This window comes from Dermacentor silvarum, chromosome 3 (assembly GCF_013339745.2).
Source record: "Dermacentor silvarum isolate Dsil-2018 chromosome 3, BIME_Dsil_1.4, whole genome shotgun sequence".
NCBI classification, from domain to species: domain Eukaryota; kingdom Metazoa; phylum Arthropoda; class Arachnida; order Ixodida; family Ixodidae; genus Dermacentor; species Dermacentor silvarum.
In genome coordinates this window covers 174,283,077-174,305,363 of record NC_051156.1, presented here as the reverse complement: position 1 = coordinate 174,305,363, position 22,287 = coordinate 174,283,077, and the positions used below count along the sequence as shown (strand labels likewise).

At 46.2% G+C, this 22,287-nt stretch overlaps 1 protein-coding gene and 1 long non-coding RNA gene across 5 annotated transcripts in view; both read right to left on the bottom strand.

The window, feature by feature from the left end:
• Window positions 1-22,287, bottom strand: part of LOC125944084 (uncharacterized) — a 465,938-nt gene that overhangs the window by 69,898 nt on the left and 373,753 nt on the right. The gene's annotated exons all lie outside the window — the stretch shown is intronic.
• LOC119446119 (nitric oxide synthase-like protein) overlaps window positions 1-22,287 on the bottom strand; it is a 407,352-nt gene that overhangs the window by 69,898 nt on the left and 315,167 nt on the right. For 3 of the 4 annotated variants that reach the window (XM_049663915.1, XM_049663917.1, XM_049663918.1), the window contains exons 8-12: window positions 21,272-21,446; window positions 18,836-18,937; window positions 15,847-16,041; window positions 10,204-10,292; window positions 8,719-8,863 (exon numbers count right to left, since the gene is read on the bottom strand). In XM_049663915.1, the coding sequence (XP_049519872.1) occupies window positions 8,719-8,863; window positions 10,204-10,292; window positions 15,847-16,041; window positions 18,836-18,937; window positions 21,272-21,446 (706 nt within the window). The remainder of the gene's footprint in view (window positions 1-8,718; window positions 8,864-10,203; window positions 10,293-15,846; window positions 16,042-18,835; window positions 18,938-21,271; window positions 21,447-22,287) is intronic. The other variant, XM_049663916.1, reaches the window with a different exon arrangement.

The window sequence follows — 22,287 nt, the reverse complement described above, 5'->3', positions numbered from 1 at the left end:
GTGTTCGAAACGTCGCGAAGGAGAACTCGATTTCGTCATAGGCTTTCTTTGGCGAGCGTCACGGATCTCGAGAAAGGCCACTCAGCCGACTGTCAATTCGGCTACATGTGTTCGTTGCTTTCACAACTTGAGTGCTGCATTTCTACCGCCATTCCCGCAACGAGAACATATGCTGGCGTTTTATAAGTCTCAGTACATCCTACACATGGAAACTTGCAGGCTTCTTATCGCGTTCCGATCAGTTATACGGCGTCACACGTGCACTACTGATCGCCATCAGGGCCGATCTGGATCGGATCTCCTGATTACGATCAACACTGGTCGCTGCTACACGGACGAATGATCCGGATCGACTGATTATCGTCTGCTGATAGTCGGCAACTTTAATACCTGCATAATGCCTTGACTACAAATTCATATTTGAAAAATATGGTTAAATTTCGACGATATTTCAATTTTACAACTTACTATTACTGATAAAAAAAGTTGTTAAACGTTTTTTTATTGAGCTGCCTTCACGTTTTGCTTTTAGCGTTTTCAGAATACTGCACTAGAGGGCACAGACTTCAGTCGGCGATCGCGATCAAGAGGACTGATCGCGATTCACGGATCGCGATCGTCCGGATCCAGATCCCGTAAGATCGCGATTGCAAATGTCCGTGTAGCAACAACGCTCGATCCGAATCAAGCTCAATCCGGATCGATCGGCCCCGATCGCAATTAGAAGTGTACGTGCGACACCGGTATTAGTTGCCACTGGCATTAGTCGAATGGCGTTGTTTCCTCCGTACTATAGTGGAGTCGTCAATACATTGCGCCAAGCATTTAGCGGAGAAACCACATGAATGGCATCTGACGTCAGTGACAAAAACTGATCAGCACTGATAAGAAGACTCATCGGTTAACTTCTACAGTGCTAAGACTACTGATGCGCGACAGCTGTGCACTCCAGAACTTCGATACCGCGTAAGTCCAAGTAGGCGCCCGTTCCCATTTACCTGCGTTCTTGCCGCAAATGGCGGTCAGCGGGTATTGGTTCAGGGCGTACTCTCGATGTTACGCGGTAAGTGAAAGACCTGTGCGGTGCACGTCTGCCAAGCGCATACATGAGTGTGGTTACTCGTGCTCTATATACACTATACACACACAAGGAGAAGGGTGACTATGGTCTACTGAGAGTGAATGAGTGAGTGAAGGAGTCGGTGAGTGAAAATACAAACGGTGCACCACAAACACATCACGAATCACAGTGAGAGAGAGAGAGAGTGTGTGTGAAAGAGAGAAAAGGAAGAAGAAGGAGGAGAGGACGTACAGGAAATCAAAGACGTCGGTCCTTACCTAACGTAAGATCTGAAACAAAACAGACACCATCAAGGTCAACTACAAAAGAAAACGACACACTCGGCTAAGAAGTTACAAAAATAATAATAATAAAGTAGCTTAATCTAGAGGTAAGTGAACGATCGGAGCGGGCATCACGTGCAGTGCTTGGCGGAATGCGCGCATGCGCAAGAAGAGATGGAGGAGACGAAAATGACATGCACGAAGGAAGACGCAGGCAGCATGCGTGGTATAACATTGCGTGCTGGTTTCGTGCGCCATGTATTGCAGCGAAAACATGCGCTCGAACGTGCTTTTAAGAAGGCAGAAAGTGAGTCTGACAGGTTGATACAGATTAGATAAACATAGGCCCAGATTCTGTAAGGATTTCTTTTATCCATTCTTATCGCCTTTCCTCATCGACTTGTACGTCGCCGAGCCGTCGTTACCGCTGGAATTGCCCCCACGTGTACCCCGGGTAGCAAGAAAAGAATAAAGTAAACGGAAAATAATTCCCTACAAAATTTGGAAACACGTAGTATTCGACAGGCATTGCCTATTCATTTTGGCCTTACTCCTGGTTTCAGGCTGTTTTAGAAGCGGTAACTATCATACACGCTAAATGTCATCATGGCTGTCTGTGCCGCACGTCGATGCTCCCGAAAGTTCACTGCCATAAATTTGGAAGTGAGCAAGCTACATAACATCATTCTAGCTTGATGTCATGAGCGCATACTATTGGTACCATGTGTCGCGGATACATGATGGTGTAGAGTACAAATTATATGTATTTCATACTGGCATATACAATATATTTAAATCTTTTTCGACTACGATTTCGGGCAACACTAGCTGAAAGCTGGAAAATCATGTGAAACTGCAAAACGTTGCGACGCGGTGGTTAGCAGGGAGAAATGTAGCCGGCCATTGCCCTAAATTCGGCGTGAGCCCCATCTGTTCAACACGCGCATTTTAGAAATCGACAGGCGCTGTCAGTCGTTCAGGCGTCGTCAGTGCCATCCGCTGAAATCAACTAAGCTTCGAACGTAATTCCTTGCCGGCTAACAAATGGCATATAGGAGTGCGTTTACGTAATTGAGCTAGCGATCAATGAAGCCGAAATAAATTCTACAATTTCTACATTGTTCACAGAGTAGAACTCTGTAAATCCACATCATATTGTGAGACGCTTGACATGGGTACCACGATGACTGGAACAGGAATGTACATCGGATACTGGGAGCACTGTACTTTGAACCTTAGTGTTTTAGTAATCATTAAGAAATCCAGAATTGCAAGTAAAACTTCCGTGCATTTTTTTTTGCGATCGATTAGTGCACGTATAACGGACATAAGAATCAGTGAAGACTAAATCCTTTCTTTAATAGAGTATAATGTTGGGCAAGTTTGTGCATAGCTTTAACGAAAGATGTGTGGCGCAAAGTAGGTGACCGGAAACACAAGAGGGATAGGGTATCATGTACCTCTTGCGTTTCCTGTTACTTACTTTGCTCCACAAATATTTCGTTAAAGCCTTTCTTCTTCACTTCAAGCCGCGCATACTTACGCGCTAGTAGAGCTAGTATAAAGCATGGGGTTAGCGTGAAGTGTTATGCTGAGAAAACTTCGCAGGAATGTGCGCGACCATCCTCAGCTGCTTTTATGATATAGGTTTGGTTCGCGCGCTCAAGTTCCTAATACGCTCTTCACAGCGAAAGCAGGCAGCCGACTTAAATACGCGCAGAACAGGTTCTCCAACAGTTGGATTATGCAGTCATCGGCGTTCGTTAGTGAATGACCGGCGCATGTTTCCTAACTACTGGTGGCGCGGTGTGGTAGGTTCTACGACAAGAAAAAAGAGTTGATTGAGCACAATTTCGGATAACTGTGTGACGTGACAGTCCCCTAAAGGACACGTTGACAATCGTGTCGTATTCGTGACATGAAAAGTAGAAAATTTGGGTTTTTTTGGCAAGTTAACGAGTCGCAAGTCGATAATCGAAACGCTGAAGTCTTTGTGCTCATCTACGACGGCGCCAAACCAATGTGCTACGATGACAGTTGCGTAATCGCGCTCACAGGTTGACGTCTGAATAAAAACTATGACGAAGCCTCGAACGCTTCAAAAAGAGGCGTTTAGTTTACTGCTGTCTTTGGCTCTAGTATTTCGATTTCACTGTCATTTTAGTTTGCCGTCTTTTATTTTCTATTTGCGTCATTTGAACACTGCTGAATCCGGATGACATTAGTTGAGACACAGCTGGCAGTATTTTTATGCAAGGTATTTAGGCCACCGCCTGGATTACCTAAGAAGTAGTTAGAGGCACTACGAAGGTCTTACAACGTAACATTTGGCAGCTGTTAATATTTTGCCCTGATTGTGAAAATATCCTGCTTTAACAAGCACGTAACAATTTCCCGGAATCATATATACAGTCGAATGCAGTTTCCAGGTTGACAAATTTCTGAATTACCGAAAAGGTTGGCGTTACCGCTGAGTCTGTTTGAAGGTGCCCGAACTGTATCTGAACCAATTTTAGTACATTATGAACAGTTAGTTGCAAGTAAGTTTGCAAGCGCCGTCTAGACAATCCTCGAAGCAGTGCAAGACGTGATGTTTCGTAGTGGCAGAATAGACGCGCTCAGAAAAGCTTATACATAAAAAAATAAAGAAAAAAGGCGCGAGTGTTGGTAATATATGGTCCCACGGGGGCAACGTCATCTTATAACGGCCTCTTGCTACTCTCAAACATCGCCCTGAAAAATTTGTGAGCTAATATTGCCACGCAGGCGCACAGTAGTTTATAGACCCACATTCTTCATGCAAATCGTCGAAAAATGCTAATAAACTCCCAGAAGGAGAGAACAGCCAGCGACGTCCCACGATATTAATCGCTCAAGCTCAAGCCACACGCAGCATTGCACGAAGAAAAAAAAAAGAAACGATATCAATGAGTTACGAGAAAAGAGCAAGTAATAAATCGTACTTCTGGGATTGCGCAAGGGTATCCGAGTGGTATTCATATTTGCTTAATTTTTTACATGCTGCTTCTTAAAGCATTGATGAAGTCTAGACAGAGTGCTTCGGTATGAATTACATTGCAGAAGTCAACTGCATTTTCCTTTTTTTTTTTTTTGCTTGAGAGTCAAATAAGCATCAAGCAAGAGCCATCGAAAAAACAAATAGAAAAGCCGGCTGTTCCGTTCCGAAGAACTCAAGAAGGAACCGGAAATAGAGAATAGGAGACACTATATAGAGAAGCGAGAGAAACGAGTATATAGAAGAAGTAGTAGAAGAAGAAGAAGAAGAGCGAATGATGCCATGACATTGGTAGTACAAACCTCGGAGTCGTACCCTCCGGTCCGAAGGGGCTGCAGCTCTTCATGACTTGTAGGTTTCGAGCGAAGACCTGTTCACATGAGAGGGGAGAGGGGCACGAGGAAATAACGAGAAGAAGAAGACAAAGAATAAAAACGTAACCGACAAAAACGTTTGCATTTATTGTCTGTACGAACGGTCCTCGAAAATATATAGTACAGCAGGGTACCATGGCAGTCTTACGAGCAGCATACAAAAGACAAACAATGAAAGGAAAAGAAATTGATACTAATCTGCACAAAGCCTCACAAGAGACACTGAAGATCGCGCCCTGCAGTGCCCGAGGGACACTTTGACGATAAAGAGCAAAAAAAAAAAAAAAAAGAGAAACAAACGATACTATAAAGGGCAATACTGTTGCGTTGAAGACGCGGGAGGTGTGGGGAACGGGAGAGAGAGCGAAAGAGAGGGAAGGTCAGAGAGGCCATTGTCAAGAAGAACGGCGCCGCCGTCTTCGCTGCCCCGTCTCTGGCAGCGGCGGCTGCACCGCGCTTTCGATCACGTGACTGATCGTTAACGACTTTTATTGCTCGCCGCTTGTTTCTGTTCGCATCATGGCTCGGAGGCAAGGCGACGGCGAAGGATGGCGGCGGCCGGCGCGTTTATCAGAGGGGTAGGTAAAAGAAGAACGCCCGCGATACGTACAACACGCCCCCTCCCGCCCACCTCATGAACGAATGGCTCATCGATAAAGTCGCGTGCCGAGCTCAGTTGTATGGTCGTAGTATCGTAGTACGGGGACAGATGTAAGTGACGCTGTCGATTTTCTGTTGCGTGGCGCGTCGCGCGTACTCCTCGTGCCCTCCTGCACTCACTCGCCTGTTGTTTCTTGTTTTTTTTTTCCCTTGACCTTTACCTGTTTTATCACTACTGTTTGGTTCTGCGCATTTTCAGAAACTCTTTCTTTTCTAGCAGTGCGTTGTTGTGCGAGCCGACGGGGACAGGAGTGGGCGTGCCGTTTTTATGGGGGTCGTTCCTTGCTCCCGCTGCGACGTCGTCCGTCCATCCCAGAAAGAGATACCGAGAGACAACGGCCCGTCGTATATATAGCCGCGTTCATTCAGGAAATCCTCCTCCCGTGGCTATCTTTTGTCGCTGTTCCTTCACTCTCGGCGTTGCTTGCGTCGGCGGGAGCGGAGCCAAAACAAACAGTGAGACGGGCGGGAGCTTTACGGGCAAACGCGAGGCAATGCTCCTCGGCTAAACGGACAGATGATTTCAAAGGGGATCATTGTTCTAAGAAATTACGATCGGAGGCTTTGTGAGCTTCTTTCTGCGCTGCTAAATATGAACTAGTAAGCAAACACGGCGACTGTTTTCTCATATTTGCCGAACGTATACGGAGTGGGTGGTTTACGGACGGTTAGTTTGGTGAAAGGGGTCTATAAACTGAAAGAGCAGACCATTTCTTACGGTTACAGAGATATAGTGGCATGAGCAATTTGATCAAAAGAAAGTGCTTAGGTTACCCGCAAATTACACCAGGGGAGCGAATCCTCATTCGTATGGCGCGGCCGCGAGGGGCCCTATCTTGAAAGCGACCTGCGATGGATACAGAGTGCGGCGAGCTCTGATAGCTTCGTGTGCGCTGTGTTCTCGCCGCTTAGTTCGCGTTGAAGCGAGACGCGCAGGCCCTATCTTGAAAGTGATCTGCGATGAGGACGCATCTTAGTTAGCGTTGAAGCGAAAGACATCACGAAGGTGAATTCGCTCACTGCTGTAGGCCCTACCTTGAAAGCGATCGTTTTACTTGGCAGAGGGACGGATGGACGGGTTTCCTCGTTGGGTGGGCATAAAATTACTTACACATTTAAAAAAAGAAGCAAGTTGTGGCGAGGGTGGATATATGAACGGAGTACTATAGGAAGTGTATCGTTACCCAACTCATGAAATGCGGCTAATGTCCGCGAGATTCGCAGTTCAAGGACTTCCTACTCGCAAAGCATGACTCAAAGGGTACCACGAATACTTTTGGGTATATGCAAAAGTCGAAGTCTTGATTGAAAGGAGATAAATATAAAAATAATACGTGTTGACAAATAAGTCACCTGACGCAAACGCCATGTTTACCGGAAGCATTGTGCCATTCCACCGTGCTACGATGGCCAACGGCGTGACAGAAAAATAAAGAAAGAATGAAGAGGAAACACAGGGGGAAAAACTTACAGGATTCCTCCTGGTTTCATACATTACAAGGCAGAGAGGCTAAGAGGACAGAGCAAAAATTAGAAGCGGAAATGTCAGAGGGTGATGCACGCACAATAGCGGTAACTGTGCTTTTTGAATGTGGTCCCACTTTTCGGTGATCCTTAAGGAACATAGAAGGGCTCTTGTAGCTTTCTATGAGAGTAACACTCGAATCCAAGGCACCAGTAGGTTCTTTTCTGTAGGTCGTTTGTCGTCCAATGAATTTTGAGCTTAGCACGCAGAGAATGTCCTTCATAGCCAAAAGCCAGGTGGTGACAGAAGAGATGTTCGGTAACCTCCACACAACTGCAAAAATTGGACGGGGCAGTGCCTGCTTCCACTTTCCCAAGCGGAATTGCAAATAGCGCGGTAGGACAGGAAGATGGAAGAAAGAGAGAAGGCAAGGATGACTTTATCGTGTAAGTTACGCTGATATGCAAACAGCAAACACGAAACGCATACAGACATTGACACAGATGGAGCGCAAGGTCTGTATCCGTTTCGCACTTGCGTGTCAGTGTCCCTGCGCGTGCCAGTTTTAAGCAGAGCATTTCACGCCATAAGGTCATGCCATACCAACTATGGCCCCCGTCGAAACACTTCTGAAGGCAGGGATGTTAATCAGAAAAGCGTCTGCTTGGCTATCCTCGCTCAGTGGAGGGAAATATAAAGATGAAAGAGATGCAGAAAAAAGTGACGCGGTGAAAAGCCTTGTAGAGTTTTGGTGCCATCAATAGGTAATGATACGTAGGGGCCCCTTGTTGCCGTTGGCGGCGCTGCGGCTGCTTACTGCGCTTATTTCTGGCAAACGCTGAAACTTCAAGATATGGGGGAGGAAGGAAGCACAAAGTAGTCTCATGCGATTCTTGCGTGGGGTTCCTGTCCACGCTCACGCATTGTATATTTTCGCGCTGTAAGTGAATGGTCAACTTTCGAAATGTGCCGAGTCTTTCACAGGCTCCGTAGAACTGGGCATGGCAACGCGGATGTCTGCCCATAAGGGCCAGGCGCGGGACATACCTCTCCGTTCTCGGGCGGTTCGCCATTGCCAAAAGTGCTGGAAATGACAAGCAGCAGGGCTCGAATTCCAGGTTGACGAAATCGTAGTCTTCCATGCACTCGACCTGGAAGAAGACGCAAAGAAGCACACTATTATAAAGGCAAAATGTTTAGCACTTCTGAAACCATTAAGGAAGAGCAGTGCAAGGAATCTACGCGAAACGCCGCGATGTTAGTGAGATTACCAAATCACTCGGAATTATGAAGGACTGAAAGCTTCTTCGTATGGAAAGCTGTATATGAAGTCATGAACTGGGCAGATGCTCGATCATCGTCCCAGTTACATGAGATATATCAAAATGATTTCGGGTAAGTTGATTTGAATTTCTGGACACAATCAGAAATCCAATTCTTTTTTATTCCCTGCCGCATTGGCTCTGATAAAAAAGCAGCCGAATTAGCTGCTAGTGCCCACCTCACAAATGTGCTAAAATGTTTACACGATTTCGCTCGACTCAACAATAACCGTTAGGAAGCTCTGTTAGGAAGCTCACAACATGGTATTTCTAATCATTTGATGGCTTTTACTGGCGACGCAACTTCTCCGCAACACTGTGGGAATGTTGAAACGTTTTCGCCCTTCAAGTCTTTTAGTCGCCCTGCTCCCTCTAAGCAAAGTAACTCAGAGCTAAAGGATGTTTTAACGACGGGTCGTAGCCGTTACTCGTATTACATTCTCAAGGTCGCATAGAAGTCGTTTCATGACACTCAACAACGAAAATCAAGCTACGCACAAACAAGCAGCCACATATAGGTTTTTTGAGGGGTCTTACCGACGCGTTGAACGCGTGCAGGAAGATGTCGCATAGCACACGGGCGTAGGTCTCGGACTTTCCCGTCTCGGTGGCGTACAGGATCTTCGCCTTGACGCGCTTTGCCAGGGCTTTGCCGTACATGGCTGAGGTGAACTTCACGGCGCTGCGGGTCGAATTATCGATAACAGTGAGCCCTTGATCAATGGTGTTGACAACCGATGATAAGATTATTTCCTTCAGTTTTCTCGTGTACGAATTTGATGCCTAACCATCAACTGCATGCTTGCTTTCAACGTTAGCGATAATTAAATTTTATTCAATATGGTTATACACAACAAAATTTTTAGGAGAGAAACAAAAATCTGCTATATTATCAGCATGACGAGGTTCCCACCCTTCATTTTTCCATGACGCTGAACACAGCAAACCTAAATAGAAATGTGGCTATACATGTACATAACATAAAAAAAGGAACAACAACCTGGGGTTTAACGTGCGATAACCATGATCTGATTATGAGGCGCACCATAGTGGGGGCACTGCGGATTATTTTGACCATCTGGGTTCTTTAACGTGCATCTAAATGAAAGTACACAAGCCTTTTTGGATTTTGCCACCATAAAAACGCGGTCGCCGTGGCTCCGATCAAACCCGCAACCTCGATCTCAGCAGCGCAACGTCATAGTCACTCGGCTACCACCGCGGAATAATATATATATATATATATATATATATATATATATATATATATATATATGCACGTAGTTCACGGAAATGTTGTTTCATTATAAGTAACGTGCATGTGAATGCGGTTTGTGATCTGGCTGAGACTCGTTTTGTAGAGACAGATATTACGAAACGTGGGGAGGGCCACACTAAAATTAGGGCATCTACAAATGACCACTGTGTCATTAGTTGATCGACGTCATTACTGTCGACCAACTAAGAAGTATGAGACTGTCATAGAAGATTAATGGTGCATAAGGAAAGGTTTGGGGACAAGCTTTGCCAGATACGGCACGACAAAAACGTGAGAAACAGTAAACTACGCTTTTTTTGTTGTAATTCTGTCGCATTATAGAAAAATTGTTGGTTACACACACAAAAATGTACAAGTCAACGTTAGTCTTTTGATTATTTCGCGTTGTTAGGTTTCGTAAGTCCCGAGTTCAAATATTACTCAGTCGAAAACAATGACCCCGCGGAATGAATATGTACGGACATCCTATATACATCACTTCTGCGTTGCAACCAAATTTCACGGAATAACTGAGAATACTTTTTGCGAGGCGTAAACAAATTAATTAGGTTGAGTGGGCTAAGTTATTGTCGCCTTTGTTGCTCTATTGAAATGACGACGAATCTGCGAGACGTCGTAACGAACGAATTGTCACCTTACGCTGTGACAACAGCTCGAAATTATTTTTAAAGCCACGCTTTCCTTCCCCGAGCATGAGTTAAACACAACCACGTAAAACGACAGTTGAGCAAGTTGGAGCATGCCTGGCAATGTCCTTGAAGCGGAACTTCCTGGAATGCCGTCGCTGGTCGTCCGCCTTCTTCTGCCACACGTGCGTCTTCCAGGCAGGCATCTGCGAGAAAAATACGAGCAATGAGTGGCCGGGAATCGCCAGAATATCAGCAGCGAAAATGAAGAAACTTTGCAGCAATGGCTACGTCATACCAGGTGTCTCAGCTAACGTTAGCCAAGCTGTTAAAAAAAAATGGTGACAAAAACACGAACCGTAGGTCTTGAAATTGTGTTTCGCACCAAGTTTTTTTTTTCAATTTTTTTTAAATTGAGGCTAACGTTAGTTGGGACATCCCTGTATATTCGGATATGGGTTTCCGTTAATCCAAAACACGACGCCTTTCTCACACTTCAGTCTCTACTGTTGTCAGAGCCATCTCAACTACTACGAAGGTTGTGTCACTACGGGTTTTTGTATAGCAGTGCTATGTTAGACATACAACTGACGCGTAATCACGCAGCCCTGTGGCCGTGCTGCCAGAAACGGAGTCCATCTAGGAGTTGACGGGACAAGAGGGCAGAGCATGTCCCCCTGCGGTTTGGCAGCTTCCACTGTCACAGCCATTTTACAGCCTTCAAAGCACCGCACTTTGCTGACTGGCAGGCTCTTGGGTTGTTTGTGATATACCACGTGACCACTACCTACGTTTTCGTTGACCTGACGATTCTCCTTTTTTAGTCTGAGGCAGTGCTGCACTTGGATTCGTGTTTTTACCCGGCCGTACAAAAGACGATGTAATTAATTATCTGTGACACTCTCGAGGAATTGAGACTTTGCACCGTAATTATAGTGTCGAGAGGTACCTAAAAATGCTAGACAGCCAGTCAGGTTCAGGCATGTGGTTGGATTATGCAATGGAGGAAAGAGAAAAGCAGAAGGCAGGGAGGTTAACCAGAATAACGCCCGGTTGGCTACCCTACACCAGGGGAATGGGAAAGGGGAACACAAAGATGACAGGGAGAGAGAGGGGGGAAGGAAAGAAGTAAATTAGCGGTGAGTTCGATGACGCGTGTGGTATAATAGTCATTGCAATATTAGTCACAGACGTTCACACAAGCCCGTCGTCCTCAAGAAGCAAAACAGTGCCTTCCGCCCAATCGCTCGTCGGCCCATAAAGTGCATTATGCAATGAATGCTATCGTACTAATGGAGAAGGACTCGAAGTAGTGTGGTCGCGGAGTTATTACGTAGTGTGCTTGAGGAGGAGACGAAGTTCGTACATAGGTAGACGAATATATGTGCTTGAGGTGTGGCGTCGAAAAGTGAGTTCTCTCGTGCAGTGTACTTGACTCAGGGTTGCCGTATGCATGCCGAATTTTGGTTAATAGGCATCTATGAGCTGGTTAGTTTGAAGAAAATTGCGTGTACATAACTATGCATTGCTTGTGAAAGGTCATCATTCGAGGACAGCCCATTTTTGTGCGATGTTTCTTAATCTAATGACTACATGCATCGCTGCGAATTCTTCATTTAAGGCGCATTTTTTTCCGAATTCCAGTGCAAGGAGTAAAAGAAAACAAGGAATTGAATTTGAGACGAATTAGATTGGGGAGCTTTCAATTTAAGAGATTGAATTTTAAGTGTGGTGAATGTTTACGTGTCATTTTTTAAGAACCGTGTGGGGGAAAAAAATTAGAGCTATTTCTCTCGACTATTGTACCAGCTGTCTAGGCACTTAGCATCGCATCAGCCTTCGGTTGTTCGTTAACGCCACTAAAAGATTACACACCTACAATCGCTATGTAGTCGTCGTTGTACAATTCTTTCACTAAGAATGTCTGTCGCTTGTGGACTCTCTTTCTCTATTCAGAATGAACGTAGACGCTTGTAGCAAGAACTGCTGACAAAAATGCTGGTGCCTTTCACTTGGAGTCATGCGCCGTGGTTCTGAAACACGAGAGTGTATACTGCCCTTTGGGCGCGTGTTGAACTCCTCCTCATACTAAAGTTTAACCCCTAACTCTGCGCCGCTGCGTTCATCAAATCCCTCATGTTGTTCAGCTCTGGTACGTAAAAACCCATCAGTTGAACGTGATTGGATGACCGCATTGTGAAAGTTCCAAATTATTCTGCGCAGTAATGCTTGATCTGCATGTCGAATAGAGAAAATAAATTATGGGAACATGTCTTAAGTGCTAAGATCAGTAGATAGTGCTCACTCATTTCATTGTTTGCATTTGAGTGAACCAAACTCCCCTCTGAAATAATGCTGACCTATACCTGTTGCAAAATACACGCTTCCTACGATGATGATCAACAGAACGAAGTTGTTATAATGTAAAAAAAAACAGTAAAAAACGAGAACAATTATGGGACACACTGTGAACGCTCAGACCACTTCCCGTAGCCACATTGCTGCCTATCGTTATACGAACGTGCCGGGCTGCATACGAGATATCTTGGGAAAAGTCTTGCGGCACCTGCGCTGACCACGATTGCGCGCTTACAGGTATCGATCATCCGGCGGCGAGAACGATCTAATCCGCTAATCGGCGGAGCGCAGTTCGCTCCGCATGCAAACGCGTCGAGATTAATTTGGCAGTGATTAACGTCTAACGCCTCGCAAATTGCCCGGTCACCGGGTTTCGGGACGAACGCGCTATGTCTATAGAGAGAACGAGGTTCTACGCCCTGCAGGAGCGTAGGCTTACCGCAAAGAGGTCCCCCCGCATTCAGCCTCAATAGATGTCTCATAAACGAGGATACTCGATCCTTTTCAAACGTTCCGCGCTTTATTACCGAACCAGGAGAGTCTCGACAAATCGAGCCGGCGTTCCGCGAACCGACCTCGAACGCTCACTACCAGCTACCACTTTTCTTTTTTTTTTCTTCCTCGGGCGTATCATTACTGAAACACACGCGCTGTCGTGGCCTGTCACGCGCGTCGCCGCGTGTCGACACGCCCGCATCGCGGAGCAAATCAAATTACCAAATGCAAATGGTCTGAGAAACCTCCGTAGTCGACGGCGCGAGGGCAAAGTGCGTCCAAAGAAGGAATGCCTCGCCCCCGTTCCATAAATCCCCTGCGCGCGTGTCAACCCCTGAACTCCCCAAAAGTGCCCTTTCCTCTGCCGACCCTCCTTGGTCATTCAAGAAGTTTCCTCATTACCACAGAGGAAGCGGGGGAAACGGGGTGTGCTAAGCGTGAACGTGCGGGAATCGTCGTGTTTCCCTATAGGCCACGCGCCACGATGCAACCGCCCGACAACCAACCAGATGCGGGTTGTGTGTTCGAAATGCGAGGGTATAGCCGTGTTCCCTTCGAAGCAATACGTTTTTTTTCTCTCTCGCGAGGTTCTTACATGAGAACACGTTCCATTTCAATGCGCGAGCGTCCTGTTTCGAACACTTTGTCGTCTTTGGGGGCGTTGGACGCCTGTCGACCGGGCGACTTCTTCCATCTGTGTGGTGGGCTTGTTTTTAGAGGTAGACGTCGTAGACCGGGCGAAGTTTTCTTCCCCAGTTCGGGAAGCTGTGGATGTGTTCGAGCGTGTCTTCGTTCAACGCAGGGCCGGCTGAGTTTTCTTAGCGCTTCGTGTTAAAATTGTACGGTCTCTGTTGGAAAACGAAAAAAAAAAGACAAGCGAACAAGCTGACCCGTCTGAATTTAAGCATAAACCACTGCATATGCGCAGACAATGTTTTTTTTTGTTCTTTTTTACTATTGATTGATGGCGACAACTTCTAGAAGTTCTAATGCCCTTTGGAGAAGTTCTCTGCTCAACATTTTTTTTTTAAGTTGTGCGCACAGGCATGTTTTCCTTCAAACGTATACCTCGTGACGTGACGAACTGCGAAGTCATGTTTGTTTGGTCTTGAAAGAAAAAAAAAAGGAAAAGAACGAGTACGATTCCGTTTCCTTGAAAATTCTCGCATGCATATGCGTGATCTCAGCGATTATACCACGCTTCCCACTAAAACTAAACCGAAGTCGCCCCATTACGTGGGTTAAGCCTGAATAATTTTAGCGAGCAATGTAATTTTCACGAAAGAGGTTTCAGGCGTCGGTAGCTTTTCGCAGAAAGCTTTTATGCGAACATTTACCATCGAGAATAGGCTGCAGCTCCGCGGCGGTCATTAGGTGGGGATTTACGACGTTCGCCTTGCGCTTAATCACGCGGCAGAGGGAGAACAATTTTTGTCGGGAGGTATAGTTTGTAGCACGCTTATGATGTTGTCGAACAAAGGCTTATAGAAGATAATGAAGGCAGCCATCTACGGGTACAAACCCTTAGGCCGTCACGCCACGCATGCATCTCACTTCGGATGCCGTGAGCATTATAATTTCTATTCGCGCTAATAATACGTTGCACCAAAGTTGCGAGCTGAGATGACGACCCGATAGAACGTGTTCGAGATATATATGCTCCGAAAAACGTTGCGCCGCTGGTGTTCTAGGAAGGCGAGCAGGCAAAGAAATAATGCATACACACCAGAGAATTCTCTGTTAGTGGTTCTTATGACTCTAAGATTGGGCGCGGGGTAATAAAGAAAAACAACAGAAGGATAATAATACACAACAATCCCGGAAATATTTTTGCGTGCCCTGAGTTTATGCATGCAGCTACACGCAAAGTTTGTTGAAGTTAGCGAAAATGCTTTTGAAGGCAGCATCGGCCACTTGGAAAACAAGGATGCTTATACACGTTGAAAACAGTGGGCCCCGGATTGTCCTCCACAGTCAAAGGAACACACACTTTATCTATCTCCCGGACATTCCAGACAAGCCCCTTTAGTGACCGCAATCAGCACTTGCGATAGCGCACGCCATTTTCGGACTACTTCTACACTTGTGCTCCGGCGAAGTGCGCAGTATACGCAACCAATGACTGCAGATGAACAACGGAAAAACAACGTTAATTAACGTTAATTATACAAGGCCGCTTTCATGATGTCCAAGTTTATATTTATGGCCAGTCTAAATGGTTTTGGCACTGATTATTTGAGCAAGGGCGAGGGAAAAATCATTTGCGAGATTCCATGTTGGAATGTAGAATGAAAAAAAAAAAGAAAAAGAAAAGAAGTGAGTCAACAGAGGTTGACATCGAAGAAAGATAGGGTCTTCCGGACCGCATTAGTATACCATGTGGATTGTTGTTACATGTATTTTTTTTTCTTTTTTTCATGTTTGTTATTTGAGAGGGAAGAGATGTTCCCCCAGAAGACCTTCTCTTTCTTCGATGTCAGCCGCTGTTGAGTCGCCTTAAGTTCACCTACGCCTCCTTACCCTATTTAAGCACACTTTATACACAGAAACCATGCACTATCTCAGGGATTGGCCGCCATTTTTTGTTGAGCAACGCCACACTACCGGTTCCGGTTCCAAGCGCGCGCAGTTTGACCTTCTGGGCTTCCTTTCGGTCTTTTTTTTTTCAGTAATTACACATTATTACTACTCTGTACATAGCTCTACGATAACTTGGTGCGTATCTTTCGTTCCAAGCTTAGTTTTGACGCCTTTGTCGTTCTCCTACGCGCACTAGAAGGCCTCAAATCATCTTATTCGCGCGACAAAAGTGGCTAGATACACAGATCCCACGAACTCTAATTCGACCTGAACTCGCCAAAGAAAGCCTTGTCTTCAAAAGCAAACAAGAAAGAATGAAAATCATACCTGGTACTCGTAGTTCGGCTTGAGGTGGTAGTAAAGCATCTCCTGGTGAAACACGGGCGTGAGGCTTCCGCTGAGCGGTGGCACGATCCACACCCAGTCTCCGGGGCAGCCTCCACGCAGCCGGTTTTCATTCTCCATGTGCTTCATGAACTGGTCCGACGCCGAGTGGTGGTCCACGATGGTCACGTTCGCCTTCTGCACGCATGCGCGCGCACCCGCCGCGTTTCAGCCTGTATTTGGTGCTAATGAGTAATGAATGATTATGTCACGAATTTGATAGAAGTCCTGTCGAGAACAAGAAGACGAGACGGGAGAGAGAGTCGTGATATGAGCGCAGTCTTCACGGTGACTGATCATTTCGCTTGGCTCCGACTGGACACTGTATGGGCATGTCCAGAACATTGTCGGCGCCATTGCGTTGAAGCAAGCTTTTTCTTGACGCCTGAGAAAATTTATTTTGGAGAAGCCGGTACAGCACTGGAACGGGACAATGCTTATCGTCGTTTTGTATCGGCTGGTAATGCATATCAAATTACTTTGAGATTTGATTATGCAGCTAGACACTCAGTTAGCGGGAACAGGAACGGGCTCAGAGCACTGGGCAAGGCATATAGCGCAGCGGTCTGCTGTCTATCTCCCACGGATGGGTGGTTTTAGAGCGATAGCCCTACTACTCCAGGTACAAACCCCCCAAAAAACGCCTGGTTCCGTAAATCTGACTTTCGAGCTCACCTAAGGTCAAACTAGGACTTAGCCTGCCTAATGCGTTTCGGACAAGCGCGCGCCTCGGGGCAACAGCTAACAATTCATAAAATAAAAAGAAAGTCCTGCGGCCTTGATATTTTATATTACCCCTAAAATGCCTTCCCAGCAATGCACTTGTGTTTGAAAGTGAAGCCGATTTTAACGGGATTGGTGTAAGCTTGGTCTTTGTAAACTGGCTTTCCCGCTTTACACGTTGCAGTGAAGCCTACTCATAATGAAAAATGCGATGCGAACGGGGCCCGATAACGCTATCGAATTCCACACTTAAAGGCGAAGCTTAAGCGTCCTCATTTTTATAACCGAGTGACACTATGGTAGTCTGTACTTGACGACCTCGTAAAGTTAAGTGCCAGTGACCGTTTCTTGCTGCCAGCTTGCCATTTAGACGAGTCGTTGAAGTTTATATCTTGAAGCTAAGAAATAAGGTTCAGAGTAAGTCCCAAGCTGTTCTACGTTCTGGCTTGAGTTCTGACAGTCGTACGTGAAGTCCTTATTAACCTTCACAGATTTATTGCTTCATCATAAACAGTGCAAGCTTATCATATGCGTACGCTTCTGTAGTTAATTCTAAAGCTGTTTTTGTGTTGTCTCATTTAGATAAGATGCGTCGGTGCCAACCAATAATTAAATGTTTCGTTCCCCTTTTTAAAAACCTGGTCTGCGCGCCGTTTGTTGCATGTAGTATATTCACTGCACTTGAACTCAAAGGAATTTTAGCAACTGGGTCAGCTTGCGTAAGGGTTCCGTCAACCGTAACCTAATCACCTTGCACGTCGACCGATATTACCGCGTTGAATCGACGTGAGTGTAATTATTTTACCAATAATAAGTATAATGTTACGAAAAAGACAGTGTGAGGATGCTGGTCGATAATAAAAAAAGATAGATGCGCGAAGCAAGCGGGACGGAAGAAAAAAAAAATAGAAGGTGACCCAGCAGCATCTATCAACAAATTTTCGCTCCGGTATCCGGCTATCAAGCCGTCTGTAGTCAAGCATCCACGTGATTGCAACCGTTCTGGCAAGCACTGAGTGCTGTAACCTCTACGCCAAGGGCACGTTTGTGCGCGGTTAGTGAACTATATCTCCCGGCATAGAAGCAGTTAATCTCGCAAACAATCTACATGGCCTGTAATAGTGAACCCTGCTTAAGGGCATGCATAATATGACAAAATTGATGGTGTGATCTTTTCTCCAGAGAGCTGGAAGGCACTGTATATATGCTAACATATTGTTCCCCTCGTCTCACCACTAACAAACCCTTGTTTCCCAAGGGATGGAGCACCGTCTGGCGAAAGATAGCGTGCGCGCGATTTCTGTTGTTTGTCGTATACTGTCGACAAACTTTGTTCAGCGGCAAATCATTCTGCCGTGCACTCGAGGATCGGCCATCCGGAGATAGCTCTGCACCCTAGTTCATGTTTAGCCTGCCAGTAAACCTTTCGCCGGGTTGATTGCGGCTGAATATACATGCAGCAGTTCGTTTGCAAACCAGCACCTGCGTACCCCTAACTACCTGCTTCTCCGCGGGTGACGCCAGTCTTTTACTGCCATATGGCGAGTATAGAGTACGGAAGTTGATAATTAGATAGCTTTGGAGGGGAGACGCTGGTTTCGAGTCTCGAAATGACGTTGCCGCTGTGGCAGCTTTCATGATTCCTCCAAACGCGACAGCGTTCCCCTAAAGTTTGTTTCTCCACATTTCCCACGCTTTCTACTTCTTGCATATTGTGATCGCTGGTTTTCCTCGCCCACATCGACCTAGTTTTGTTTTGTTGTTTTTCTTTTTCTTTGTTTCTCAGCATTTCGGCGTGCCCAGGGTGCAAAGTTTTCTTCACAACTTCACGGTATATGCGAGGCATGGTTTGCAGGAAATGTCACTCCCATTCGTGATGACTATTTCCGAGCGAAAACTTTCGCGCAAACACCATCAGGAGCAATACAGTAGCGTCGAGAGCGACGCCAACAACAATGGCAAAATCAACAATGAATCACGGGGAAAATAACATTGAAATGGGAGAAACTGTGGTAGAAGTAATAAAAAAAAATCGGAACCCACAATACTGTAGCAAAGTTGGCCTTATATGTAAATCCACGAAGCAGAGTTTGCACCAGGTGGCGCCTGGGGTAGACGTTTGTGGGGTTGAAAGGAAGAGAGAAATGCAGGGCAGTCCTTGCATAGAAATAAGCTTCGGAGCCGTGGTGCCGTTGCAGGGGCCACTTGCCTGGTAGCTGTGCATGACAGCCAGGGTGAGCTCGACTGCGGCCCGGTCCCGCCAGAGGCTCGAATTGCTTTTGGTGTCGATGCCTATTCGAGTCGCGACTTCCTGGGCAGGGTGAGAGGGGAAAAAAAAGAAAACAAAAGAGTGAACACAAGGAAATCAACGGTTGCGAATTCAACGCGGTTCATAGTTTTGTTTTGCGCTCACTGAGCTTCCGTCGTTGCGAAGCGAGGTGATTACGTGCGGTAGAATGCAGTGGGAGCCACCGTGCACTTTAGAAGGAAAAAGAAAAACTTGAGCGTTCGTCATTATTTTCGACAGCTTTTAGTTGGTCTCGAAACAAAGCCTTACAATCTCGTAAGAAGTTCGCGAACAGAGTCATTTTCTACGCGAACGACATACCCCGCACAATTTCTCGGGCCGGTGTTTCGTCTACAAATTTGTACGCTTAAGGTCTAAGGGTTCTGAAACGCTGTTGTGTACTCTAATGAAGTTTTCGGGTGGAGAGGTACTTGAATCGCTCTGGTTCAGGCAAAAAGGCAAGCCTTCTCGAAAGCAAACAAAAGAAAAGTTTTCGGTGAGGAGGCTCGAAAGGCGAAACAAGACAAAGCCCGAGCGCGTGCAAGTGGCAGTATACATAGCGAAATTTAGGGATCAAGAATTCTTGTGACAGACGTTTGCCGAGTTTCGAGTTTGCCTCGGAAAATTTCGAGGCCGCGTGCTTTCGCTTGGCTCGCAATTGCCCTCATTCTCGGTGTGCCTGGTTCCGACGAATGTTTGTCGTCCCATTTTTCCGGCTGGCGTATCAGCCTCATTTCCGTCGCAGAATATTTTGAAGTAAACAGCGACTGCGACGGGTACGTTCTCGGCGAAGATATATGAAAAAATATTTAACTGATCGTCAGGGGCTGTAGCACAGTTTGTACCTATGCAGAACCAAGCTGAACAATTGCATCCCGTAATTAAAGACAAGAAAATATGTGGCGCTGAAGTACAAGACCAAGGCCCGCATAATAGTCACGCGTCCAATAGCGCTCTCAGCACCAGCCAGATGCTTGTGCCTCATTATTGTCGACGTTGGAACAATCTGCTTGCAGGTTACTATAGTGAGCTTTGTGAAAGGCAACATGCGAGTGTGTGTACCTTGTACACTGCCAATAACGACGCTGTGTTTTACGAATTTGAAAGCAGAGGCAGAGAGGCGATCCAGTTGTTGCATATGCTGGCAACGTCCCTATCTTAAACTTCCTTTTCTATTCCCTCCTGCTTAAGGAGTAGGCAGACGTTGCGCCCCAGCTCCCTCCTATTTGTTGCCAGCCTGCTCCCTCCATATTTCCCTATCCGTCTATTGTATACGTGTTTTCATATCGAATAGCATTAATAATTTACCCTGCTTTTCAAGTTTGAGCACAGCGCGTCGTCATTGGTATTAACAACTTGGCTATTTGCCACGGGCTCGCGAGCTGCCATTAGGAAATTTCACGACAGTACAGTCGACGTCAAAACTTTACAGGCCGCGGGATCTTGTGATGCGGATAACCTTGGGTAAACGGGCAGACGCGTAGGATCGACCCGGGCAAGGGCGTCCCGAGCATATTCTGTAATAGTGACCACAGGCGAGGGTAGTGCCGTTGCCTGTCACACATTCATTAGCACATTTGTCTAGAGTACTGAAACGCCGTGCTTCGAGCAGCATTGGCGCCGTCTACCGACAACGTTCGGTTCTAGACAACTTGCATCTGAGCATGTACTGTCACACTGATGAAACTGGGCATTTTTTTTCGTCTTGCCAGCTACCCAGGCTTCAACAGCTGCAATCGCCTGCGATCACCTTCGCCGGCGATTCAAGGGCCGCTGAGCAATACCGTAGATATGTCTCGGAACGCACTCTGCTGGAAGTTTTGTTACATATTATCTTCGCTTTTTATGACGGGCAATTTTAGGCTGGCAATCTGTGTGTAGAGAGTTCCAATTCTCGCAGGGTACTGCGTTAATATATATATATATATATATATATATATATATATATATATATATATATATATATATATTCCTTCATAAACTTTCTTCTGCAAAGAACTTTGGGACGAGTAGGGATATGCAGAACATAACTGTTATCACTTTGAAAAGAACTGCTGGGTCTGCAGCTAGTGGACGAGCAAGGAAGCCTGGAGCCTGTGTATATAGACTTCTCAGCTGTCGCCTTGCCTTACAAGCGTAGGATTGCTTCCCTGACAAAGACAAGTGCAAATTGCCGAATAAATCGGCTCCAGGCTGTGGAGCTTTCTTTGTTCACCCACAGTTGATCACATCGAGTCAACAGTTCTTGTTGACCCCTCAACGAGAATGTGTCAAACACGTATATATATGACTCGAGTGGTGCAAAGTGGAGTGTACTAGGAGAATGCCAGCAAACTTGAAACAGTCGAGTACACTCACCTCGGCCAGGTTGTAGCGATGTGCATCGCAGAAGTCTCTGACGGCTATCTCGGTGACCATGTACCAGCCGTTGAAGGGGCAGGCGGTGAACTCGACACCGCCCACGTCGAGCATCATGCTAGCCACAGCGGGCACGGCGTACCACTCCAGCTGCATCTCGTCGATTGCCTTGTAGCTGCACCGGCAGAAGCGGCTCACGTTAAAAGAATAGTAAAGAATGAGAGTAAGCAGAGCTAAAGTTAGCCCCACTAATGATCACAGTCCTCCAAGATGTGAAAAAGCGTCACTTTTTACGAAGAATGGAACTTTCGTGAGCGAGAAAACCCACATCAACTTGAAGAACGGGATATGTGCGGCCACTGTGAAGATGCGCTGTACCAGCATACATGTCTTATAAAGCACAAAGGGCTGTGTTGACTGTGTGAGTGAGTTTTCAGCTTGATACTAAACTGATAAGACAGCGAAAACAGGACAAGTACCATCAACTGGCCAACGTCAGTAGCATCAACACAGAATGGATGTCCCTCACACTACGCAAACCTCTTCTGTGTTTTTCGTCAACCAAATCTGACGTCAGCGCCACCATAAAATCGTGACATCACGCTCGTCGGCTTGCCTTCAGCGGACTTTGTATATTGTACTGTCAACGCTGCAACGCTCTGGAGCGCACAGAGAATTGGAGCGCTGCGGCACGTCCTTTCCCACTGTTGATCGCTGACCCCGAGATTCTCGGCGAGCATCTATAACTATAAAGGAAAGCGATACCGCGCAAAAACAGACAACCACGAGAGGGTAGAGACACGGACAAGCGTTCGTTCTTGCGCGCTATTTTTTTTCTTTCCTATGTATAGATATGCAATCATAGCCCGCAAGAAGTATTATTGAGCAGTTAACTGCCTGAATAAAGCCACGCGAAGGCATGGCTAAAGGCTCACCCACATGGCGCGAGTACTGAATGTGTCGACGCCTCCTAGGGCGTCGACGTTCACGCCGGCCAGCGAGTTTTCGATTCGGCG